The 15,556-nt window shown below is 40.4% G+C and overlaps 1 protein-coding gene across 1 annotated transcript in view; it reads right to left on the bottom strand.

Annotated features, from left to right (window-relative positions):
* Lrp6 (LDL receptor related protein 6) overlaps positions 1–15,556 on the bottom strand; it is a 132,300-nt gene that overhangs the window by 77,032 nt on the left and 39,712 nt on the right. The window contains exon 3 of the mRNA XM_057762761.1: positions 3,135–3,332. Coding sequence (XP_057618744.1) covers positions 3,135–3,332 — 198 coding nt within the window. The remainder of the gene's footprint in view (positions 1–3,134; positions 3,333–15,556) is intronic.

The following is a 15,556-nucleotide window of genomic DNA, read 5'->3' as shown; positions in this document are numbered from 1 at the left end:
TTTGTTTATTTGGGAATGTTTCACTTTCTTACTCACTTTTGAAGTTTTGATGGATATAGGATTCCAAGTTTACTTTTTTTTTTCTTTTGGCCCTTTGAAAACTGGCCAACTGCCTTTTGGTCTGCATTGTTTCTTTAAGAATTCTGCCTATTCTCTAATCAAGTTCCCTTGTACATAACAAGTCACCTCTCTTTTTACTTTTAACATTATGTATCTTTGGCTTTTCTAAATGTGCTTATAATTTGTCTCATGCTATGTTCCTCTTGCATGAAGTTCAACAGCTTCTCAAACACTGGCACTCCTGTCTTTCTTCAGATCTGATGGTTTCCAGCAATGGTTTCTTCAGAGATTTCTCCTCTTTTCCTCTGGAATCTAGACGTTGAACACACTAGTCCACCCAATGAAGTCCCACACCACCATTCCCTCTCACAGTTTTTGTCCTTTCTAGTCCTCCACTTGATTCTGTTCCTTGCCCTATCTCAAGTTTCCTATCTGTTTTGTTTCTGTTTTGTTTTGTTGTTTTTGTTCAAATTTAAAGGTAGCTGCCTTTAAATTCCCTAGTGATTTTTTAACTTCAAGAATTGTTCATTTCAGATACAGAAATTTCTTTCTGCTTTTATTTCAATTTTTTTTCAACATCTTCCTGAAGGTCTTTCAATGTTATTGAGACACTTAGAAAGTCTCTATTAGATGTCCTATCAAGATCTATGGCTGGGCGGTGGTGGTGCACGCCTTTAATCCCAGCATTAGGGAGGCAGAGGCAGGCAGATCTCTGTGAGTTCGAGGCCAGCCTGGTCTACAAAGGGAGTTCCAGGACAGGCTCCAAAGCTACAGAGAAACCCTGTCTCGAAAAACCAAAAAAAAAAAAAAAAAAAAATCTATAAAATTACATTTTTCCTCCTTTTAATTTCTATCAAACTTTCTTATGTCACTGATCATTTAAGGTAGATTTTTTTTTGTTCTTCAGTTGTTTTTCCTTTACCTAAAATGATTTTTCTTTCACTTACAAATTTTTCTAAGTTTTAGTAATCTAATTTCAGAACTTTTCTTGTGTCATTTTCCTTTACATGTTATATTGATTTTACATTAACTTTTGGTCATATTTAAACAAAGGTTTGCCCTCTCTTCTATGTTGAAGTTTTCTGGAATGCTGTGTGTGTGTGTGTGTGTGTGTGTGTGTGTGTGTGTGTATGTTCTGTTCCTTATTCTTTCTTCCTTTGCAGTAACTTTAAATGGCACTTCATCTGATTCTTTTCTCATTCTCCTTTGTCAAAATATTTTCTCTGAACTTTTAAAAAGAAAGCAATATTTAAGGTAGTTTTAGCTTCACAAAACACATCCCCCTTGTTCCTATGATGTTCAAAGTTTAGCTTCTGAGAGCCACTAGGTGTCTCCTTCTTGAAAACTCTTCTCTCCTCCCTTCATCTCTCCCTGTTCCAGTGTGCCTTTCTGTACAACTGTGAAACAGTTCTCCCAGGCAATTTCTTTCCTTTCAATGTGGTGCCCTAACCTGAGTAAGAGCCCTGGCCTTACCGTTTTCAAAGAGTTCACTGGGGTTAAATTCCTAACTCCACCTGTCCTTCCCATGGACACACAACACTTGCCAGATATTTCAGCGAGCAGCCATTGTTCCATATTTCCTGTCAATCATTTTTGGGGGGTATAGAGGAGTTTGAGCAAGGTCTCTGTTTAGCCCTAATAGTCCTTGTAACTCGGTACTATAGACCAAGCTGGCCTTGAATTCAGAAATCCACTTGCCAAACGTAATATGTGCCACATCCTACTGTCCCTCAGAGCTGATGTTTTTTTTGGAGCTTCCCTACTTTCAAATCCTATGATATACCATGTTACCTCCCTGCTCACCCCTGCAGAGACAGTGATACCATGTTACCTTCCTGCTCACCTCTGCAGAGACAGTGATACCATGTTACCTTCCTGTTCACCTCTGCACAGTGAAGTCATGTTACCTCCCTGCTCACCCCTGACAGTAATGCCATGTTGCCTCTACTCACGCCTGCACATACAGTGATGCCATGTTACCTCTGCTCACCCCTGCACATACAGTGATGGCATGTTACCTCCCTGCTCACCCCTGCACATACAGTGATGGCATGTTACCTCCCTGCTCACCCCTGCAGAGACAGTGATGCCATGTTACCTCTGCTCACGCCTGCACATACAGTGATGCCATGTTACCTCCCTGCTCACCCCTGCACATACAGTGATGGCATGTTACCTCTGCTCACCCCTGCACATACAGTGATGGCATGTTACCTCTGCTCACCCCTGCACATATAGTGATGTCATGTTATCTCCCTGCTCACCCCTGCATGGACAGTGATGGCATGTTATCTCCCTGCTCACCCCTGCATAGACAGTGATGGCATGTTATCTCCCTGCTCACCCCTGCACATACAGTGATGGCATGTTACCTCTGCTCACCCCTGCACATATAGTGATGCCATGTTATCTCCCTGCTCACCCCTGCACATATAGTGATGCCATGTTATCTCCCTGCTCACCCCTGCACATATAGTGATGGCATGTTATCTCCCTGCTCACCCCTGCATAGACAATGAAGCCATGTTACCTCTCTGTTGCCTCAAATTCAGAGATTCAATCCCTCTGCATTCTGAGTGCTATGATGTCACCCACAGAAAGGTGGACCCAGACAACCAGAACTTTTTTTTAAACAAAGCCTCACTAAGTCTACATGCTGAAAATGTTGACATCACATAAGAAATATAACTACATGGGAGTGAGGAAGGCTGAGCATGTTTGTGCACATGTATATGCTGCTGATTCATGCTGGCACATACATGTGCATGTGTGCATATGTTTAGAGGCCAAAGCTCAATGTTGGATGTCTTCCTCTATTACTCTTTGGTTGATATAATAAAGTTTTATTAAATTTTAAAAAGAAAAAGGCATGGCAGGCTAGAGACGAGTCAGCAGTAAGAGTACCTACTGAGCAGTCATATTAAATGGAGTTCAGATCCCAGAACACATAGAATAGAGAGGTGCTCCATAAATGCCTGGGACTCCAGTTCTGAGAGATCAGGCACACCCTTATGTGCACATACACTCATGCAGTCAAATACATAAAATTAAAATTTAAAACAAGGCAATCTTACCGACTTGTTCCATCCAGGTTTGATTTATGGATAAAATTCAGTTTTGCATCTGCCCAATAAAGCTTCCGCTCCTCATAATCCAGAGTCAGTCCGTTTGGCCAGTAAATTTCAGTGTTTATTATAACAGAGCGACTTGAACCATCCATTCCAGCACGTTCTATTTTTGGCACTTCTCCCCAGTCTGTCCAGTACATGAACCTAAAAATCATTAAAAAGAAAAAAATAAAGCCATGACATACATAACCACAAAATATTTTTAATTACTACTATTGCATAAAGCTCTCTCAGAAACAACAAACTGAAAATAAATCCGACATCTTTTTTTCCACATTTTAATAATCTACTACTTGAAACCAATATACAGATATGCCTGATACAGACAAGGAACACCAGGAGTGCAAAACCAGAGGTCAGGGTTTATTTGCAAAAAGAAAATTTACGTCAAAACAACTCTGAGATTCCATTTTACACCTGTAAGAATGGCCAAGATCAAAAACACTGATGACAACTTATGCTGGAGAGGATGTGGGGTAAAGGAAACACTGTTCCATTGCTAGTGGGAGTACAAACTGGTACAGCTCCCTTGGATATCAGTATGATGATTTCTCAGAAAATTAAGAAATGACCTACCTCAAGACCCAGCAATACTACTTTTGGGTATATACTTAAAGGATGCTCAATCGTACCACAAGGACATATGCTCAACTCTGTTCATAGCAGCATTATTTGTCATAGTTAGAATCTGGAAACAACCTAAATGTCCCTCAACCGAGGAATGGATAAGGAAACTGTGGTACGTTTACACAATGAAGTACTACACAGTAGAAAAAAATAATGACATCTTGAAATCTGTGGGCAAATGGATAGACCTAGAAAACATCATATCGAGTGAGGTAACCCAGACCCAGAAAGACAAATATAATATGTACTCACTTGTAAGTGGCTTGTAAACATAAAGCAAAGAAAAACCAGCCACAATTCACAATCCCAGAGAACCTAGACAACAAAGAAGACCCTAAGAGAGATATACAAGGATCTAGTGAGGAGGGAAGAAGAAAAGGACAAGACCTCCTAAGTAGATTGGTAGCATGGAGATCATGGGAGAGGGTAGAAGGGAAGAGGAGAGGAAGGGAGGGAAGCAGAGAAAAATATGTAATTCAATAAAAACAATTTAAAAAATAAAAAAAGAACATTTACACGATCTCATTGTACATCCTACAGATTACTTATTAACAAGGAGAAGATAGCAACTACAAAGAAAGTCTGGATGATAATACCAAAAACAAGCTATGTCAACATCATCAATAGAGACAGAACTGACATGATAAACCTCTCACTGTGGGGTACTGAAAACAAGGCACCGTCTGTAACATCCTACTCCTGCCAGTCCCCACAGAATGCCTAGTCTCAGGGAAACTGTATAAAAATAGGCTCAAATTGAGGGACATTTTTCTGAATAGGAAAAGGTAAAAAAAAATTTTTTTTCATTTCTTGAAGTAGTAAAAGTATTGTTTTTGCTGAGGTTCATAATATAAAGGAAACTTTTGCTCAGTTGCACAGCTAGCAAATGGAGACGAGAAATTCTAACAAAAATCTGATTCTCTAATGCTCATGCTATATAGTCTTGGTGTTTAAAGGACTAAAAAGAAAGCAGATTCTTCCTAAATGAAGGGTGATGATTGGACACTGGCTACACTGAGTAAGAGAAGGGCTAGCTCATACCATACTGGATAAAGTTTTATACAGGAAGGCAGGCAGGCCATGTTTCCCTTAAGGTTTTTATTCTAAGAGCAACATGGAGAGTCTTAAGCTGAAGATCAAATGGCTGGCTTTATGTTTCAGGGAAAGCAGGGGGAAAGTGAAAACTGGTGGCAGTGAGGAGAAAGACTGAGGAGGGTGAAATGGAATGGAGAGAGCGTACGTCTACAGTCTTGACATGACTCATTTCATTTTCTTTACACTGTTCCCTGGTCAGTCTACTTTGCCCGTGTTTTCATCTATGGACAGCATTTTCAGTAAAAATTATCTCAGGGATCTATACCTAAAATCAAGGTGCATGTAGGTGTTTTCACTTTTATATTTAAGTTTGTGGTTGATTTTATTTCTATAGAGTGTTTAAATGATATGGACATAGTCTCAAGCATAACTATGCTTGTCTTGAACTCTCTACAGCACAGACTATACTCAAAATCATGTTATAATTACTGCTGACATTACAGGCAGGCAGGTACCACTACACCAGGCTGTTTCTGTCTACTTGTATTTTGCTTTGAGACTGTCTCATGTAGGCAGGCCTCAAGCTAACTTTGCAGTTGAGGATGACCTTGAACACCTAATTCTCCTGTTTCCACCTCCCAAATGCTGGGATTACTAGCCTGAGCTACCATGCTGGGTGTGTATTCTGTTCTGTTACTCTTCAGTTACAATGAAGCACCTACCAGGAGAGACAGTGAGGCACAGGCCTCAGAGAACATAATCTTGGCCACTTCCTACAGGAACCTTGAATAAATTATTTACCTCTTGGTCCCTCAAATTCTTCCTCTACAGGAGGATTAAAATCAGACTTAGCTCACAAAACTCAAAGGCCCTCCTTGCACTCAGCAGGTTTCTCACTTCAGGAGCAGAGGGCAGGGCATTAGCATAATCTAGCTCTGACCTGCTGGGTCTTTATCTTGACCTGGCCATTTCCCTCCACACAACAGCATTCTCACAGTTTATCTCCAATAGTGCAATACTTCCTCCCCAAATGTAATTAATGCTCCTTTATCAACCTGAGTATCTTACACACATAAAATTTGTTAATTAATGTTTAAGATTTATTGCCTCTGACACATTTAAGTTTTATACATTTTTCTGAATAAGAAAAGGTAAAAAATGATTTTTTTTCATTTCTTGAAGTAGTAAAAGTATTGCTTTTGCCGAGGTTCATGACTTCCCACACAGTGATTCTTTTAAGATCTTATTTTTAGGGGTATGTGTGAATACATCTGGGTGCGGGCATGTGCATGTGTGTGAAGGTTCCCATGGCAGCCAGAGGCATCTAATCCCCAGGAGCTGGAATTACAGGAAGCTGTGACCCACCTGACATGATGGGTGCTGGGAACCAAACTTGGCCCCTCTGCAAGAATGGTATGTGCTCTTAACCACTGAGACATCTCCCCAGCCCTCATCTACATGTTGATTCTTAATAATCTGCTGAGTATATAATAGTTTCTGAAAGATTTAGCAAAACAAGTAGCATTTAAAGAATGAGTTGGCAGAGAAGGTGAACAAGAATTCACAATAAATTGGGGGGGGGGCGTTGTGGCAGGATTTCATTAGTTTGACATGCTAACTTACAATCTGAGTGTTCAACATTCAAAACCCACACATTAGTAAAGATTTTAATGCTATTCTACATCTCTTCTCCTTTATATATCTCAGAAAGATGGTTAATCCCACCAGACATAAAGACACTTGAGTTAAGCCTCGGAAGAAGAAACATTCAAGGAAAAGGGACCACCTTGGGGCACAAGTATATGTAATAAGGAACTCCAGAGCACAGATTCTATTATCAGTGTAGCACAAAACATGACGGCTGAGATAAAGACACAGAAGTGGTCAAATCACCAACAAAACCTTATGTGAGAAATCAGATGCTTAAATTTGATTTAAAAAAAAAATATGTGGAAAGAGGGGTGTCCATGTGATTTGAAGCAGGATCTCTTGTTCATTGCTGCATAGGCTAGGCTAGGCTTGTTAGCCTGGGAGCTTCCTGTGTCTGCCTTCCACAGTATCTTACAGCTGGGCTACCAGTTCAGCTTCTGGGAATCCAAACTCGGGTTATGCTTGCCTGGCAAGCATTTTACCCACTGAGACATCTCTCCAGCCCCAACTTGTCTCATTAAGGCATTAGGAAACCATTAATGAATTTGATTGGTCTGTCCCCAGAACATGTATTTTATGTGTATCTCTCAATTCTATACAGAAGAATAAAAATGATGATGGAGTAATGAAACAATGGCAGCTGAACAAGAGTCATTTATACGAAGCCTACCTTTCCAGATCCATCCTTTAATGTTTCCCACGTACATTCTCTTGAGAAGAGTAACAAATGTTTCTCTCATTGGTGGCTTCTTGTACCATTCATAGACTGAAGCAGAACTCAGTCAAAAATGCAGGAGTCCTACCAGCCCTGCCTCTACTCCAAACACAGTGAGTAAAACATTCTTCCCAAAAAGACATCATACACCTTCTTACGTCTGTATTTTAGCATATGCAATCTTATCCCATTCTAATTTAAAATGCTAGCAAGTGCCAAGTGGTGGTGGCGCACACCTTTAATGCCAGCACTTAGGAGAGTAGAGGTAGGCAGATCTCAGTGAGTTTGAGGCCAGCCTGGTCTACAAAGCTAGTTCCAACAGCCAAGACTGTTATACAGAGAAACCCTGTCTTTAAAAACTAGATTAGACAGAGAAGTGGATGGATGGATGGATGGATGGATGGATGGATGGATGGATGGATGGATGGTGGATGGACAAATGAACAAATAAATGAATAAAATGCTAGCTAGCACACTTAATAATTCAAGAGTTGCAGTTATAGTAGTAACTTCTACCATGCTAGTCACTCCACAGTAAATAATGACAATTTAAAACAGAATACATGAGACAGCTATTGTAGAAACAGGAGGCATAAGCTTACAGAAGATACTGATATTTCTGTCTGACATGAGCTTTTTGGGGGGTGGGGAGCATGTATCCTCTGTGCATGCTAACACAACCCCTGTATGCTCCTATGTGAGTCCAGAAAAGTTTTCTTTAAGTCATCCACCATCTCTGGCTCTCACAATCTTTCCAACTGTCCCTATCTTAAACTCATATGAACAGTGGTAATCCATGCCCTAATCCATGTGGTAGATCTGCTGCTAGTCTAACTTTGGAAAGCTTTTTTAAAGTATCCAAGCTTTGATTTTGTAATCTGCATAAAGCAGAAGCCAGATTTTTCCTTAATATTTTAATAAAACAAAGGGACCAAGTAGATCGTTCTTAGGACCTGATTTATATACACTTTAAAATTTTGCACCATCTCCTTTTACATTGATTATTATATCTCATTCATTCATCCAACATTAGAAAGGGGAGAAACACAAGCAAGATTCAAGCTGTAGCACAACATCCACAAACTGGGATTCGTTTCCACTCAGAAAATGTTGTCAGAAACTTGGTACTGGGGAACGGGGTGGGGGTACCCAGCATTTAAACTACTTCCCTGTGTACTTAAAGAATCCTTCATTTTATAAGATAGGGCCCCATCTTAAAAGTGCAGAAACAGGATAGCAGATATTTGTTCTCCAGTCCTCCCCCCTGCAATCAGAACATGTGCATAAGCCCCAGTCTTGCCAATCGACCTCAACTTCTGGTTATGACAGCAAGCGCCTGGAACTCTAGAATTTGGGTAGAAGCTCAAGGACCTGAAATTAGAGGTGAGCCTGGGACAAATAGCAAATTCCATATCAGCCAGGGCCAAACAGACCTTGCCTCAAAAAGCCAAAGAAAAATGAAGTGTGAAAAGGTGGTGGCAGAGGAAGAGGAAGCAGCAGAAAACATCACAAGCAATTCATTCCAGTGAGGCTGTAGGCCACTTGCATTCATTAATCCTTCTTTAAGCCAATTTCAAAAGGGAGTCTACAGTAGTTTTAGGGGCATGTGTCATCTCACATCAGCACACTAACAGTGATGAGCACACGGCGAACAGTACTGACTACACAGAACAGCTATATAGACAGTTCAAGCCAAGTCTGTTGCTTAGGAAATTATATAAGTAACCCAATGGCTTTTTACCTATAATCTTTTCGCGACTACAATAAAAAAGAGTTCTTTTCATTAAAACTATAAATGACAACACACACTCTTAGACCCAAAGCCATCCCAACAAATCCCTTTAGAACTTCCTACTTCGGACAAAGGGCACTTTCACATCACAGGGCTCTTCCCACAATCAAGGCCAAGGGCAACGCTAGCAGCCTGATTTCCCTGCTGTGCAGGTATCAAGACAGTGTACTGATGTAAATGATAAGGGAGCAAATGACAGATCAAAAGGCCAACACAGCATTAAAACAATCCTTAGTCACCATAACCAGTGAAACAATGGAGTTGAGAGAAACCCCATAAATTCATCACAAATGTTGCTAGTTATGCATATCTAGTAGTGTTCATCAGCATTGTGCAAGGTTTCGGGACATCTATGAGATAATCAGTTCTTGGATACTAAAAAAAAAAACTAAGATTTTTCTGAGTGAGTTCTCTTTAGCATGCATTTCCTCCCCGGTTCCTGATATGAAATAACAAGAGAAAGCGCCTGCTGTCAGAATTTTCATCCTTGGCAACTGAGAACAACTGAAGAAATTTACTAAAAACAGCACCCATCTGAATTCTTCCACCAGATATTCTGATTTAATTGGTTTAAGGTGGACCCGGCAATCAATGTATTTTTGTCACTGTTTGTTAGAGTACAATGAACTATGCTTCATTTTGGCATTTTCATGCATAGTTTGTTTTTGTTGATCCTCTTCCCCTACCCCAATCCCCTCGCCCCCCCCCTTGAACCCTTACATCCCCAGCAGTTCTCTACTGTTGATGGAGGAAAGTCATTGGTTAAATAATAAAGAAACTGCCTAGGCCCATTTATAGGCCAGCCCTTAGGTGGGTGGAGTAAACAGACAGAATGCTGGGAGAAAGAAGCCGAGTAAGGAGTCGCCATGATTCTCCCACTCCAGACAGACGCAGGTTAAGATCTTTCCTGGTAAGCCAGCTCGTGGTACTACACAGAATATTAGAAATGGGTTAGATCAATATGTAAGAGCTAGCCAATAAGAGGCTGGAGCTAATGGGCCAGGCAGTGATTAAAAGAATACAGTTTCCGTGTAATTATTTCGGGGCATAAGCTAGCCATGCGGGTGGCCAGGTGCTGGGGACGCAGCCCTGCCGCTCATATTACAACAGAGTGGCGCCCAGCGTGATAATGAACTCCACGTCAAACCTGAGAGGGCTTGAAAAGGAGAGAGAGAGAATTTAAGACAGCTTTTTGCTGTTTGTGGGTTGCGTGCGGCAAAGAAATTGTCCTGACTCAGCAACAGGAAAAAACTGGCTGTTTTAAAATGCCGGCTTTCTGGGCTGTGCCGCCATCGCGATCTCTGTCTGGCTCCTGCGGGAGACAGAGTCTTTGAATGGGGCATTTGGAGTAAAGTGCTATGGCTTGCTTGATGGCAATGTGGACTGCTGTGTGCCTGGAACTGTGTGTGACTCAGGGGCACCAAATGGTTCTGATGCAGGAGCAGCTCAGCTCTGCCATGCTGAACTGTGCTGGTCTCAGGCAGGAACTACCATAATTACTGTAATAACAGCGCAGTTAAGGTTTCGACTGGGAAGGACACATGCGGTACCATATTACCCCTACATGGTGCAACTTAAGTTTTTAAGAACTGCTTAACATTTTAAGAAATGCTCCTGAAAAAAAAAAAATTACAGATTCACAATAAAACAGATTCAGACATAAAAGACCTCTATGGGTCACAGTGTTGGATGAATGTACGTAGGCTTGAGAGAGAGAAAAAATATATATAGAGAGAGAATAAAATTAATGCCCTTAAAAAAGGGGGGTAAAGTCTTTAAAGAGACAGAGTACAGATAGTTATAGATTAAAAGAAATAAAGAAAAATAAGCCACGTAAAAATGGAAAATTCACAGAGAGTCTGGATTCTTTGTATTATTGTGTTTTCTTTAAAATTTTTGACTGTAAAGGAGCTAACTGCAGAGAGACATTTCATTATATGGGCTGCCAAGCTAAACCAAAATGGATATAAGGGTATTATGATTTCAGAATATGGGTCTAAGGATATGATGCTTTGGAGAGGGTCTTCTTTTGTTTTCACAGAGGATGCGACCCTATGGATTTCTTCTATCCCAATATGGTATGATAGACCACGCCCTCCTGAAAGGTTGCTGTGAACACCTTCAGAAAATTACTTCATTCAACTGCCGACTGAGATGACCCTGACACACAGGTTACACCATGAAAGATCTGAATACAGCGCCCCCATTCAGCAGGAAGCAGTTTGGAGAGAAAAACTGCGCCCATGTTCCCAAATATGGTTTATAAATGTTCTTTTACATTTAAAGGGGGATATGATATAGATATGAATAATTTGCATTGGTATGGATTTTAAGGTCAATTTTGTTATATGTATATGCATATTTCTAATCTTGATTAAGGTATTGTGATTGTATAGTTCATTTAAAAATGTAATGTATATAGGTTGTTAATGGATAATCATCAATAATTGTCAAACTTTTAGTCATGTTAGTTAGATTTTCTGGATGTGCATAGATATATTTCAGCTAGATAGGCATTCTTCATATCTTTCAAAGACTGCAGAATATGGCATTTAATGTTTTAATAATTTAGGGCTTTTCATGACAATGAGACACGTCTGCTTCTGGCAGCACCAGCTACTTCAAGAGGAAGATGGGCATTGAAGAGGCTCCTTATGGAGTTGGTTAGCCATTTGGGCAAGAAACTACTCTTGCGTGGACTGATGCATAAACTGGACACAGAGAACCCACAGAGAGAGGACTGCTGAACTTGCCTAAAGGTGAGATGGTCTTTCAGTGTTCCTGACTCATAAAAGAGTCTGCGAGACATTCTGCAGGACACAGCAGAAAGTGACTGAACTGTCTTTGGAATTTCCTACTTCATGAAAATGTCTGCTGGATACTATGGGCCTGAAGGCTGAAGATAGATGCCCCAACGGTACAGAGGAACTTTGGGTGACTGTCCAGGCAATGAGATGTCTCTGTCATTTCTAGAGTTTGAAGTTTCTTATTTCTTGTTTACTTAGGTAATATTGTATCCTTCTGGAGTCTTTGATGGAGTTGAAGAATGGTTAGTTATAGTTATAGTTTTCCTTAGTTATGATAAAAGATAAAATAGATATAAATATTGTAACTGTAATTCTTGCTTGATAACTGTTTTGCTATATGTAATCTTACTATGTTAAAATGAAAGCCTTTTTTTGTTTAAACAGAAAAAGGGGAAATGATGGAGGAAAGTCATTGGTTAAATAATAAAGAAACTGCCTAGGCCCATTTATAGGCCAGCCCTTAGGTGGGTGGAGTAAACAGACAGAATGCTGGGAGAAAGAAGCCGAGTAAGGAGTCGCCATGATTCTCCCACTCCAGACAGACGCAGGTTAAGATCTTTCCTGGTAAGCCAGCTCGTGGTACTACACAGAATATTAGAAATGGGTTAGATCAATATGTAAGAGCTAGCCAATAAGAGGCTGGAGCTAATGGGCCAGGCAGTGATTAAAAGAATACAGTTTCCGTGTAATTATTTCGGGGCATAAGCTAGCCATGCGGGTGGCCAGGTGCTGGGGACGCAGCCCTGCCGCTCTTATTTCTACATACTGTCTCCACGTTACATGTTTCATTACCCCACCTTCCTCAAAACCTCTTTTCTCCCTGTTATTTCATGGCCTATAGCCACATTCATACCCACATATATGCACATACATACATTAAAAGCTAAAATCCCCATATAAGAGAACATGTGGTTCTTGTCTTTTAAGTCTGGGTTTCCTCACAAAATAACTTCCAGATACATTTATTTTCCTGCAAATTTCATAACTTCATTTTCCTTTAAGGGTGAATAAAATTCCATTAAGTCTCAAACAGGGGCTGGAGACTACTCAGTGGGCAGAGTACTTGCCATGTAACCACCTTGGTTTAGATCCCACATAAAAAGCAGGATGCAGCAGGGCACACATAGTAATCCCAGCACATCCTATCAAGAAATGGGAGGAAGAGACAGGAAAAATCACTAGCTGCTTGAGAGGCCGGGTACATGCAGCTGTGTACAAGAGACCCCATCTCAATACACAGGTGAGAACTGACACAGGTGCACTAGTGCACACATGTATATACAGAGACAGACAGACGACAGACAAATATGGTGGTGCACACATATATTTATAAACAAGACTGTCTCAAAATAAAATCCAGACAGGATTTAGAGACATGAGGTGCACTGTCTGCTCAACACCTGTTTAGTCATCACGCTCGGTTCTTATACGTGATGTCAATGTGTTCCACTCATTAACCAGTTGACTCAAAACATTAGCTCAGGTGGCCCAAAAGCTCTCCAAGTCCATATATGGTAGCAAAGCACAAAATAAACCCTTTCCCACACAACAACTTTCTATTTCTTAGGAATATCTGAGAATGGGAACTTTAAAATTTCACAATTACTGCTTAAAATGTAACTAAAAATATTTAGGATTAAAACAAATGGATTTCAAATTTCCCCAATAACCTTTCAAGACTTTTAGTACCTAATTTTTTATAATTATTTAATTTTGCTAATCCACCGAATATATTATAGTTTGTCTTTACTAGTAAGATTAGTGTAATAAATATTCTTTTAAAAGATTTTTCAAATAAAGGAAGAGACTAAATCTTGGACCTGGAGAGGTGGCGTACTAGCTAAGAGCACTTGGCTGCCCTTCCAGAAGACCTGGGTTCAATCCCCAACATTTACCTGGTGGCTCATAACTCTCTGTAGCTCCAGTCCCAGGGCACTGGGCACCAGGCTCTAGAAACCAGGCACCTGACACAAGCATGTGTTGCATACTCGAAGGCAAAACACCCAAAACACAAAAAATTAAAAATAATCTTTTGAAACCAATTCTTACAAGTCATTAACAACCTAAACAAAACTGCATGACTCAAGAAAGAAACTGAAGTAGGTATGCTGATACCAACCCATAATCCTAGCACTTAGTAACCCCAAGCAGAGAATAAGTTTGAGGACAGCCTATACTATATAGAGACCCTGTTCTTAAAAAAGAAAACAAAAGGAAAAGCAAGTTTGAATGTTTAGGTATGTGTTTCATTAGGAATATTCATAGCTGTCAGGAAGTTAAGGGCCCATGTTCTCAAGAGCGGGGAAATAGAATACACTGCATAAAAGTTTAAACAGAAGGGATGGCTCACAGGTTGAGCGTAGCTGCCTGATCTGCAGAGAACCAGGGTTCAATTCTCAGCACTGCCATAGCAGCTCACAACCATGTCTAAGTCAATGCCAGAGATCTGACAGCAAGGCAAAGCATTCATACACATAAATATTCATACACACCAAGGCAAAGCATTCATACACATAAATATTCATACACACCAAGGCAAAGCACTCATACACATAGAAATAAACAAGTAAAATTTTAAAGGGGACATCTGATCAAGAAAGGATAAGTGGTGAGGGAGAGGAGGGAAGAAGAAGGAAAATGGGAAGGATAAATAATACTAAAAACTTTTCTTCTAAAAGTTATATGGAAATCTATTACTGTAGAAGTTCTTAACACAGAAAAGTAAAAATGGGCCAGGCAGTGGTAGGGCACTTCTTTACTCGGGAGACAGAGATAGGTGGATCTCTGTGAGTTCGAGAACAGCCTGGTCTACAAGAGCTAGTTCCAGGACAGGCTCCAAAGATAAAGAGAAACCCTATCTCGAAAAACAACACAACAAACAAACAAACAAAAAAGGCTAAAACAGAAAAGACCCAGTTCCAGGAATTAATTACTTCTGGAATTATTGACCAGTGAAGTCCCTGAAGACCTCCAAACGTTATAGGCTATTGCCAGTTCCTGGCTACCCTCCAGAACTTGATGATGCGACCCTATTGCTTAAGACACTACATACTTGAATGATAGAACATGAAGAAACCAAGCTGGTACTCACCTGGAAACGTCACCCCTGCTGGCTAGCTTTCCTAGTGTAGGAAGGTACTACGAATGCTCCCAGAGGAGAAACAAACCATCCCTCTTACCCAGGCATAAATCCCGTAAGCCACAATAACTTGTGCCTAACAAGACATGATGACTGGTGCACAGTGACACACAAGTTACGGGAGTAACCGACCACTTTCTACTAGGTTTTACAGTCCACTCCACAAAATGAAATCCACACCTAGCCCAAGAAGCTTTGGCTAGACAGATCATAGACCCTAGAAGAAAATCTACAATTATTATCCAGCTAAATGGACACAGTATTAAACTAACCCCTAATGACCTATCATTATACTCCATCATCTGTGAGGCAATTTCCTCAGGCAATGGGGGGGGGGGAGCACAGTCACCAACTAAGTTAGAACAAAAACTAACAGAACTTTCTCTCTTGCCTAGAAGGCAAGAGCTAGCCTGTTTTGGAATTCCTTTTTGTAAAAATTGCCTTGCTGAGCTACTTTTGCCTTTCTCCTGTGTTCCTTTGTGCAACAATGAAACTATTTGTTTCTAACAAGTAGTATTGGCAACCAAATCTCTGATTTTCTTAATCAGTATTAGAATAGCTTGCCAATTTCTAAATTAAATTATGCTGAGTGTCTGTTTACGA

The sequence above is a fragment of the Chionomys nivalis genome, chromosome 1 (assembly GCF_950005125.1).
Source record: "Chionomys nivalis chromosome 1, mChiNiv1.1, whole genome shotgun sequence".
NCBI lineage: Eukaryota > Metazoa > Chordata > Mammalia > Rodentia > Cricetidae > Chionomys > Chionomys nivalis.
The sequence above is the reverse complement of the archived record's forward strand: the minus strand, read 5'-3'. Positions and strand labels throughout refer to the sequence as shown.